At 30.8% G+C, this 10510-nt stretch overlaps 2 protein-coding genes across 2 annotated transcripts in view; one reads left to right on the top strand and one right to left on the bottom strand.

Annotated features, from left to right (window-relative positions):
* The first annotated feature begins 2022 nt into the window (after nt 1-2022).
* LOC111640154 (sugar phosphate exchanger 3-like) lies at nt 2023-4061 on the top strand. Its single transcript, XM_023386150.1, has 10 exons — nt 2023-2287; nt 2367-2463; nt 2543-2627; nt 2703-2881; nt 2956-3097; nt 3177-3202; nt 3278-3353; nt 3417-3616; nt 3691-3756; nt 3822-4061. The coding sequence occupies exons 1-10, from the start codon at nt 2148-2150 to the stop codon at nt 3924-3926; spliced, it is 1116 nt and encodes a 371-aa protein (XP_023241918.1). The 5' UTR covers nt 2023-2147; the 3' UTR covers nt 3927-4061.
* A 124-nt stretch (nt 4062-4185) lies between these two features.
* The window catches only part of LOC111640155 (coatomer subunit gamma-2-like), a 38141-nt gene continuing 31816 nt past the window's right edge, over nt 4186-10510 (bottom strand). Inside the window, exons 19-20 of the mRNA XM_023386151.1 lie at nt 10172-10310; nt 4186-4762 (exon numbers count right to left, since the gene is read on the bottom strand). Coding sequence (XP_023241919.1) covers nt 4530-4762; nt 10172-10310 — 372 coding nt within the window. The 3' untranslated portion in view covers nt 4186-4529. The remainder of the gene's footprint in view (nt 4763-10171; nt 10311-10510) is intronic.

Raw genomic sequence — 10510 nt, forward strand, 5'->3', positions numbered from 1 at the left:
GTAGGAATAAATAGTTCATCAATGCTGTAATTGTAATCAGTACAGACATTGCTGGCTATAAAAAAAAAATACAAAAAAAAAAAAAAACAACTAGAGGTAACAAAGCTGAATGTATAGAATACATAGCTTATGTTACAAGGATAAAATGATTAAAAATACAAGCTGCTTATTTATACTTCCAGAGTATGACTTATTCAGTATCTTGTGTAGTCACCCTGGGCAACAACGTACAGTACTAACTACTTGCTCTGGCAATCAGAGGAGAGATGTTTGACGTGTTTCAGGAAGTACATATAGTTTCAGTTTATTGCCAAAGTTCTGTAGTCGCAGCTGGTGGTGTCTGGTTTGCTAGTCATTATGAGATCATTGACCATATTTGTTCTATGAGCAACAAATCCCCTGAATGTGCAGGCCAAGGATATGGAAGATGGTAACTATCCAGAAATTGCTGGACATTGCATATCACATGTGGTTGTGCATTATTGTGTTGGTAAATAGCACCAGAGATCCTGAAAGTAACGTTAGTACCTTACCTTCAGGGCATCTCTGGTGCTATTTACCAACACTAGTTCCTCAGGCTCCAACACTTCATTGATATAACGCTTGTTGGTCAAAGTAATGCATATGAGGTACAAGTGGAAGTGAATTCCAATGACACTCATACTATAATACTAGGTAACAGATTGATATGGCACCAAATTATGTAGGCATGTCTCAATAAGCCTGTTTTGATGGTACTGCAAGATACAGATTTGCCCATCATGGTGCTGCATTAGCATATTGTAGCAGTATTCATGTGAAAAAATAATGTGCTTTCATCCATTCATTCATAAATGCTTATGTTGTAGAGTCAATGGAAGCCAAAGCAATGGGTGCCTAGAAAAAATGCTCCAATGCTGAGATGAATTTTAACAGTATGTGTGGACACTAGTGCAAACTACTGAGTCAAGGTTGAAGTATGTGTATGATCATTTAGTGCCAAGTGTATGGTATATCTGTCCTCTCATTCATTAGTGTGACAGAATCACTGAGATTCCTCATATCAGCAAGTTAATTGGTACCATATTCTCATTTCTGTAATTACATTTGATTCAATATAAGCACCAATCTTCTGGAAGGATAATTAGACATGATACAATACTGAATTCTGCTGATATGATCTAATACCATAATTTTCCAACAGATCTGATACAGTGGTGCCTCGCATAACATATGCCTCGAATAATGGACGCTGTGAACAACGGACTTTCTGTTTGGCCATTACGTGACTGGAGCAACGGACTGGCTGAGAACAACGGACTTTCTGCGAACAAGTACGAATGATGTTTCCACTCTNAAAAAAAAAAGACCGCATTTGCAAGTTTTAAGCATTGATATACCTATCCAAATGGAACCAAGTTCCATCTGTGTGCAGTACCAGTCGTCAAGTTCTTCCTTTCCAAAAACCAATGGCGACATCTCAGTTGCTTGCCATAATCTGAATAGCTGGTATATTATGCTAATTTTGTGTGCATAAAGTTTCAACATTTTATATAAGACTTTCTGTGCACTTTTGTATAACAACATGCTCTGGCTAGCAAGCTGCCAGTGAGACTGTATCAGATTGACATTGAGAAGGTATTGAATGTGCATACAACTTCTCTGAATACACTCGGTCACTTCCTCATCTTGCCATCTGCAAGATTCCTGCCTATCTTGAACTCGTAAAGGGGTCTGATGGTTGACTTGTTTGGATACCACTACATCACTGTACATGTAAATTCTATGATAGTAGTGTAAATATGACTCCATGTTCAACAATGAAGATAACACACTGTTAGAAACTGAAAACCGTCATGCTGTTGTCTACTTAGGTTCCATAACAGTGCAGTGGCGTACAATCACTGCCATTGCAAATTATGCGTGTGACGAATAGAATATTGATACCATCAGAAATACGTAAGCCCGAAATGTGTACAGTATTCTGTATTCTTGGATTGTGTAATTTTCTTGATTACCAATTAATTTGTTTTTGTTTTAAATTTGTTTTTGCATTAGGAATATTTTTCCTTTATTTTGGATCACTGAATTCGGGCGAAATTCCATTAGATCACGATAACTTTAATAAAAGGATTTTGATGATTTTTTTTTCCTCCCATTAGGTTTTCATGTTTGGTACACTTAGTGAATGGCTACATATTTATAACTACTACTGGTATATCATATTCTGGGCTTTAACAGGTCTGCTGCAATCTACAGGATGGCCTACTGTGGTAGCAATCATAGGTAACTGGTTTGGAAAATCAAGGTAATATATTTTCTTTAAAAAATAGTGATGTGCTAATATATATAATTTGCTTATTTTTTTAAATAAAATATTTCTTAAGTCGAGGTTTAGTTATGGGATTTTGGGGTTCTTCACCTTCTGTTGGAAACATAATGGGAGCTTATATCGCAGCAGCGGTATTACATTATGGCTACGAGGTAATTAATGCTGAATGTTTACTTTTGTGTTATAATTTATTTAATCGTTAAAAATGTAATCAGAAATTTTTATTTTTAGTATGCTTTCTTAATACCTGCTGCTATGACTTTTGCTGGAGGAATCATTGTTTATTTCAGTATTGTTTCATCACCAAGAGAAGTTGGTAAAAAAAGCTTGTTAATTAGAAGATTCCACACTTTTTAAATCAATGATATAATTAAAATTCAATTTACATTAGGTTTACCTGAACCAGAAGAAGGAGAAACTAAAAATACAGATAAAGAACCATTATTAAATCCAGAGTGTGCAGCAATTAACGAAGATTCGGCTCTCTTGTTGCAAGACGAAAGTCTTCAAATTAGGAAACCAAAGGCTATAAATTTTTTCAAAGCTTTCTTACTTCCTGGTGTTCTACCTGTAAATAACTAAAATAATAATAAGTGAATTCCTTACTTTACTGCAGCAATAATAACAACTTCCATTCTTTACAGTATTCCTTGTCCTATGCATGTTTAAAAATGGTAAATTATTCATTTTTCTTTTGGCTTCCATACTATTTACAAAAAGCTTACGGTTGGGAAGAAGCTGAAGCAGACAGCTTGTCGGTGTGGTATGACATTGGTGGAATAATCGGTAAATATGTGCAAGATTTCTTACTTACTTAATTTTCACAAAAGCTTCTTATAATAATAAAATAAAAATCTTTTCGTAGGTAGCATCATAGGTGGAATCATTTCTGTGAGTTTATTTAAAAACGAAACTTGAATTATCTCAATCTGCATTTTCTGTAAATCTTGATATTTTTGTATGCAGGACAAATTAGGCACCCGATCACCAGTTGTTGGATTTTTATTATTATTAAGTCCTGGATCGCTGTATTTATATTACGGTAAGCCGTTAAATTATAAATTCATAATAGATGTGGAAGCTTTACATGATTTATTGTAAACAGTTTCTCCTGCAAACAAGATAATAAATGTCTTCCTGATGAGTGTAATGGGCTTCTTCATCGGGGGTGCTTCCAATTTGATAAGTACTGCCATATCGGCCGACCTGGGTCGTCAGAAAGAATTTAGTGATAATAAAGAAGCTTTATCCACTGTGATAGGTATCATTGATGGAACTGGAAGTGTGGGAGCAGCAATTGGTCAGGTAAATTAATAATTAGTACCATCTATTTCATATAAAAATACATAATTCTGACCATCCAATAAATTTTTCAACAGACTGTTATTTCTGTTATTCAAACCAATTTTAACTGGAAAGTTGTATTTTATCTTTTTATTGCTATGGTAAGTATTTTTACATTTTCCTATTCAAATATGAATTCACTGAGTATGTTTTTTGTCTTTTAAAGGTCATCTTGACGCTAATTTGTATAATAAAGATTGTATATAGGGATACAAAACTTTTGTTTCAAAGATGGAAGAATCAAATAGCTCTGCGCCTACGACAAGACTAAATCAGAGCATAAAAACTATCTGCCAATAATTTAATTGTAAAACAAAGTAATCTGGTATATATTTTTACAATGTGTTAAAATCTCGACATTATTGTCAATAAAAAAATTATTTTTAGTTTATTCTGAATTTTTTATATAGAAAAGACAATCATGTAAGTGAAAAATAAACGAGTTTTTAAAACAATTTGTTTCATACTTAATTTCACTTTATTCCATAATTTGAAACTAATTATATATCAAGGTTTTCTGATGTGTAATAGCAGATTATTAAATGGAGATTTAAAAAAAAAACAAATGAAATCAAAATGATCTTTGTGCAAAATCTGTTCAGTTCTGTAAGATGAAATTTGCATCCAATTACTCTAAAAGAATAATTCCAATCTTGAAAAGAGAGAAATCCCCTGTATTACACATCGAAAAATTCAATAATAATAAATTATTAATAAATTGGCAATATAATCTGCAATAATAAAATTTTTGGGAGTTGGATATTTATAGAACAGTCTGTCTTTCTCAAAGACAGACGACCGGCCAATCTTACACTTTAGTTTTGATCCCAATATTTCACAAAATTGTCCTTGAGGCAATTAAAACTGGCACTTCTTAACCGATCGCCGAAGCGACCACTTCACTGGCATTGGGATTCGTGCTCCTCACCGCCAAATTCATAGTCACGCCGTCCACACTTACTGCCAACTTAGATCTCACTAAGACATCACTGCCACCTCTGTATATACCGGCAAGATAGAGTGTATGAGAACTTTTTCCTTCTGGAACTTTATCCGATCTTTCACATGGCTGCATTCCAAGAAACAAAATTATGTTCTTTACAGCATCTGGAAAAAAATATATAATCAGGGCTTTAGCACTAAGTGATAAGATTAATACAGGTATCACTTGCTAACACGGAATTTGATTAACACTGTAAAATTAATTGTAGCAATTCCTTTATATAAAACCAGAAATTTTTATTAATGCAGCTTTAACAGCTTACTTAACATAGAAAAACATATCTAGTATTGGCAAATTTGCTATTTTAGTGATGAGGGTGATTTCTGATACAGATATGTAGTTCAATTATGATAGTGATGAAATTTCACACACTACTGCTAATGAGATATTGTATTTTTTTGTTTAGAAGCTTATTTTAAAACATTACTTAACATTTCAATTTTGATTTTACACAAACAAAATGTCTGCAGATAATATGCATATTATGTATGCTTTTAAGGTTTCATAAAGGATATAATGCTACATAAACAGTAAAAAATACTCATGGTATATGGGGAAGACTCTCCTAAACATTGTGAACATGAAACACAATGAAAATAAAAAAAACACAAATGTGGTTTTGAGTTTCAGGAAATTTTAAACTAAAGGATATAAACTGTATAGGGGGCACCTAAAAGCTGTTGAAGAAAAAATTCGGGAAGAAGTTGAAAAAATCGACAAACAACAACTTGTGAACTTGCAACAAATCTTTGGGTATGTTTGTAAAGGTGAACAAGTTAAATGCATTACTAACAAGTCAGTCATAAAGTACAAATTCCATTCAGTGCAAATGCTCGATATTGATGACATTTCAAACGAAATTCAGGAAGGAACGAGTTAGCTTACTTTGTTAAGAAAATGGCACCCGGTGATATTAATGTATCTAAATCTACTCGAGCGTTTAAATTTTGGATTAAAATGTGAAATGATAGATTGCTTCAGGAGGACAGTTATTTCTAAGAAAAATATTTTGGATAAGACTGCAATAGTAATATTCATATCTTCAATTTTAGGAACTGCCATTTTGTTGGAAATAAATTGGTCAAAATGTCTGATAAAAGTAAGAATAATGATGACATTCTCATTTAACTCTTTCAACTTTATGAACTTACCTTACCCTTTCACAAACAAGATGCTTTTTTTCCCACCTAATGCATGCAGAACACAAACAAACTGGATAGAGTATAATTTTGTCTGACAAAGGTAGGCACTACAGTTTCATTTTATCTTTAAATTAGTTACTCATTTTTTATCATAATATTTGTTATCTGTAAAATGTTTTCTATTTTAATTTTCTCATTAACTTAAAATTTGTTCTACCGTGTTTCCCTGAAAATAAGACATCCGCAGAAAATAAGACCTAGCACAGATTTTGCTGAATTGCGAAATATAAGACCTCCCCCCTGAAAGTAAGACCTAGCGAAGTTTTTTTTAGTCCTAACGGTCATCAACAGATGGTTGAAAGTGGCCATTGGCTTTTTGAAAGTATAGCCACTGATTGGTCAGCAGACAATTACGCCACACGGCATGATTTGCATAAGACTATGGCTTGGGAATCACAGATTTGCATAACTTTATGGCTGGGGATGGCTAATTGGTCAGCCGGGAATCACGCTACATGACATTTGCATAGTGCTACGGTTCAGTAAGCACTAATTGGTCATCGAGTCCAATGTTGACGCTATAAAAAGGTGACAGTTTGACACACCGGATATACATCACTCTCATCTAAGTTCAACTTGAGAATTTTTTTGTTCAATAATAAATGTGAATTCTTCTTTCTGGAAAAAATAAGACATTCCCTGAAAATAAGACCTAGTGCATTTTTCAGAGCAAAAATTAATATAAGACACTGTCTTATTTTCGGGGAAACACAGTAGTGGGTGGCAATTGTTTGGTTGAGTACTGAAGTATCGCTGTATTTGATTAACACAATTTTGATATACACAGTAATATCAAGGGATACATGTACTTCTAGAGAATTGTATTTAACATACTCCACATCAATCTGAAATTATAAATACAGTAACTAAGAATCACTTTTTATAATTTTTGACTCATTTTGTGCTGTGCCAATTACAGACATATTAAACTTGTTTGTTTGATATATTGGTTATCCCTAGAAACCCCACTTCTAGAATTTTTTACACTACTGCAATTTTCTGACAGCTGGGGAAATTATTATATTTAAAGAAGTAGAGTTGATGATTATAATTAACAAATACCAAATTACTGATATTCATGAAACATTAATTAATGACAAAAGTCAATATGTTATTGGTTTCAGTATTTATCAAAATTCTGGTTTAGCTCAGCTCTACTAGCTACTCTTAACATAAGAATTTTTAATTACTTATGTTTGGTCCTATAACAATTCATATGTAAAAGTAATAATGAATGGGAAAATCATGATGTCCAATACAAATATATTTTATTTCATATTTTCCATATCAAATATAGCAAAAAGACAGTTTAAAAATATTAGGCAAAGAATTCCATTTAAGTATCTGAATTAAGAACTCCAAAAACAGTAAAGAAAAATAAGAAGTTGACTTAAAACACTATTTTGAGCTTTACAACAAATAAATATGAAAATTAGCATTAAAAAAAATGTGTTATTTAAACTCAAATTATACAATATTTTAGCATAATTATTCAGCTGATATAATAAATTGTATTAAATATCACAAGAAACAATTTCCTATTTTAGAGTATAGCCAAAAAATGCACAGTTATTAACAAAATTTTTAAAGAATCAGAGCTAAAATTTTGGAGGGATGGGTAAGTGCATTTTAAAAATTCTGATTTACTCCGAAATCTTTTCACAGATAAAAAATTTTAACACATGATCCTAGAGAAACAAATTAATATCAATTATGTTTGTTTTAAATCATCTAAAGCTTCTTCAGGATTAAATCTTAAAACTATTTGAATTCAATCAATCAAATAAAATAAATAAAAATTATATATAATTTTGAATAGTTATACTAAATAAGTACATTAATCCTTCAATGTGTGTGAGTCTTATTTAAGATGTACATAGTTGATACGAAAGTGCACTTCATTATTCTCTATTCATAGCAGATGTCATCACCTACATGTGAAGTGGCCTCCCTGTTTTTAACAATTTAGTTGTTTGAGTTCTTTAGTGGTATAGTTTCTGCAGTGTATTTGCTGATATGCACCTTGCAATGTTAGTATAATTTGCATTTACTTTTTTATTTATTTTTTAAATTTATTTCAAAGAGTAGCTTTCTCTTTGTTAAATAAAAAGAATTTAATTTTATTTTATGCAATGTTGGAGGTTTCGATAAATTCTTCCTTATATTAGTTTGAAAATATGGCAAACACAGCTTTCAGGATGCCTTTTTTTTTTTTTTTTGATGTTTTTCAGTCTTGTAAAACTTTGATCCAGTATTTAGATGGAACTTTATAACAAGTTGTAAGGGACATTTTTAAAGAGTCAGAAGAGACTGATTATGATACTGAAACTGAATCACAGGAATAGGAGACTATAGAAGATAATCACGACAGTAATTCCAATCAACTGATGAGATTTATTTTTGTCTTCTACAAGAAATTCATATTAAAACAAAATTAATCTGTCAAAAATGTGGTAAAAATGTCTGCAAGATAAAGTCATATAATCACTAAATATGCTATGTGTGGAGATAAGTTGTTATTAATACTTTTACTTAACTCTCTCAAAACAGATTTTTTTTCAGTATATCCCCTCCTCAGCCAATAGTCATTTGACTTGTGAGACTGGAATGAATTTCCTAACTCACCCATAACTTATTTAGGAACATTTCAATTTGTATTTGAGTAGTTAAGTATATTGATGTGAGGTTTACTGATATTAATAAACAAAATTTTAAGAAATGAAATAATATACTTGTACTGTACATTCAATTATTTTAAATAATGAAATGAATAATAAGGAATATTTAAAACAAAATGTAACAAGGAGCACGTGATATACAAATCAACAATCAAACTCTAAACAGACGATAGCAAACTCAATTTAGCCGCTCTGTAGCGTGGCACAGGGTCGGAGGTAAGTAGTTCGGCTGCTCATCCACTATTGGTCCAGACTCTATCAATCTTCTCACGAAATGACATTATAGGAGGTACGTTATACGAAAGTTTCTACAATTTTTTTGCTACGTTATAGGAATTGTCGTTATAGGAACGTACGTTATAGGGGGGGGTCGACTGTATTTATTAGTTAGTTACTTGTTAGGCCTACAGGTTTCTCATTGGACTCCACAATCTACTAAACTTCTACTTTATACTAAGGAGTCTCCACTAATCAAAAATTTGAGAAAAGGTTGCTGGAAATTTGTGAAATTTATTCTGTTGTAAAGTGTAAATTTCTATTGTAATTATAATCATATATAAATACATAAATTTATATATTTAGACTTTATAAAAATTAAGACAAGCAAAAACAAAAAACAAAAGTTTCATTTTCAAGAATCATAAAACTGCAAGTGCATTTCTAAGAATGTGTGTGAAATACAGAAGGAAGCCTACTACTCAGCACAAATGACATTGTCTCAATTTTGCTCTATAACTTTTATTTTTATTGATATCAACAGAAAATAAGCAGTAAGTTGCAATTTGTCACTTATAGGCCTTCATATATTTCTTTTTATAAAACAAATCCTTTGAATACAATTTCTGTTCAAGAAAGTATGATTTAAATGTAATTTGTACACATTACTAATAAAGCAATCCAAAATTTATTTATGCTGATTGATTTCTGGGGAAGACTTAATACAAGTTTCTAAAATAATTTATTTTTTACAAGTAAAGTAATTTTGAAAAGAAAAATTGTAATTGAACACAACTAATTTTCATAATCAACTGCCTAGATAAAAAGTAACAATTCCATATATTCTTGCAAAAGTGAGAACAACAGTAGAATTATGAAAGATTATTGGCAAAGATAAAGGGCTTTAATTAATGTTTTGTTACCAACAACTTGGACAGAACAGAGAATGTTATACTGTTCAAGGAGACAAAGACCATGATGGTAATGAAATAAGAAACAGAAACAATGAAAATGATAAATATTGCTTCAGTGACTTTCCAAATTTTTTAAAATACAAAGTACTAATTTTTTCATATGCAAATAAAATGAATAATAATAGTTGACTTAAAGTCTAATTTTTTTCAAAGAGCAAACAAAGATCCCAAAATTGAGAGTTAACTTATATTTGGACCAATACGGTATATTCAGTTGTTGTTAAGTGTAGTTATATATCAATGAGATACTAAATAAAGATTAATTACTCTTATAACTGAAATTGCATTAAAAAATTATAATTGCATTTTTTAAAATATTTTGATATTAAGATTAAATATAATTTAAATATATTACAATCTGAAAATTGTTTTTTAATATTAAAAAGTCTATCAAAGAATTATAACATATATTCCTTTTATAAATAAAATGTTAAATTTAATACCTTCAATTGTTTTTGTAGCTGTAAGAGCATAAGTATCTTCTAATTCATTACTAGGTCCCATTTCATCCCAACATGCTCCAAAGTTTGGTTTCAAAATTCTTTGCACATGATCAGCAATAGAGACTTCTAAATCTTCCAACTAATTAAAAAGACATCTTTTGATTAGATTTAAAATTTTAAAGACAATCTTTGATCATTTAGAGTTAAATTTTTAAAAATTAATTGACCATTCTTTTTATTTAAGGAAGTAGGAATAAATAGTTCATCAATGCTGTAATTGTAATCAGTACAGACATTGCTGGCTATAAAAAAAAAAATCAAAAAAAAAAAAAAAAAAAC

This window comes from Centruroides sculpturatus, unplaced genomic scaffold, assembly GCF_000671375.1.
Source record: "Centruroides sculpturatus isolate CEXI.00-Female unplaced genomic scaffold, Cexi_2.0 scaffold1400, whole genome shotgun sequence".
NCBI classification, from domain to species: domain Eukaryota; kingdom Metazoa; phylum Arthropoda; class Arachnida; order Scorpiones; family Buthidae; genus Centruroides; species Centruroides sculpturatus.

Coding starts and splice junctions, on each gene's coding strand:
- LOC111640154 (XM_023386150.1), top strand. CDS start 2,148: ATGTTTGGTACACTTAGTGAATGGCTACATATTTATAACTACTACTGG. Junction 3,203..3,277: donor TCATAGGTGGAATCATTTCT/GTGAGTTTATTT, acceptor TTTTGTATGCAG/GACAAATTAGGCACCCGATC. Junction 3,757..3,821: donor TTTATCTTTTTATTGCTATG/GTAAGTATTTTT, acceptor TGTCTTTTAAAG/GTCATCTTGACGCTAATTTG.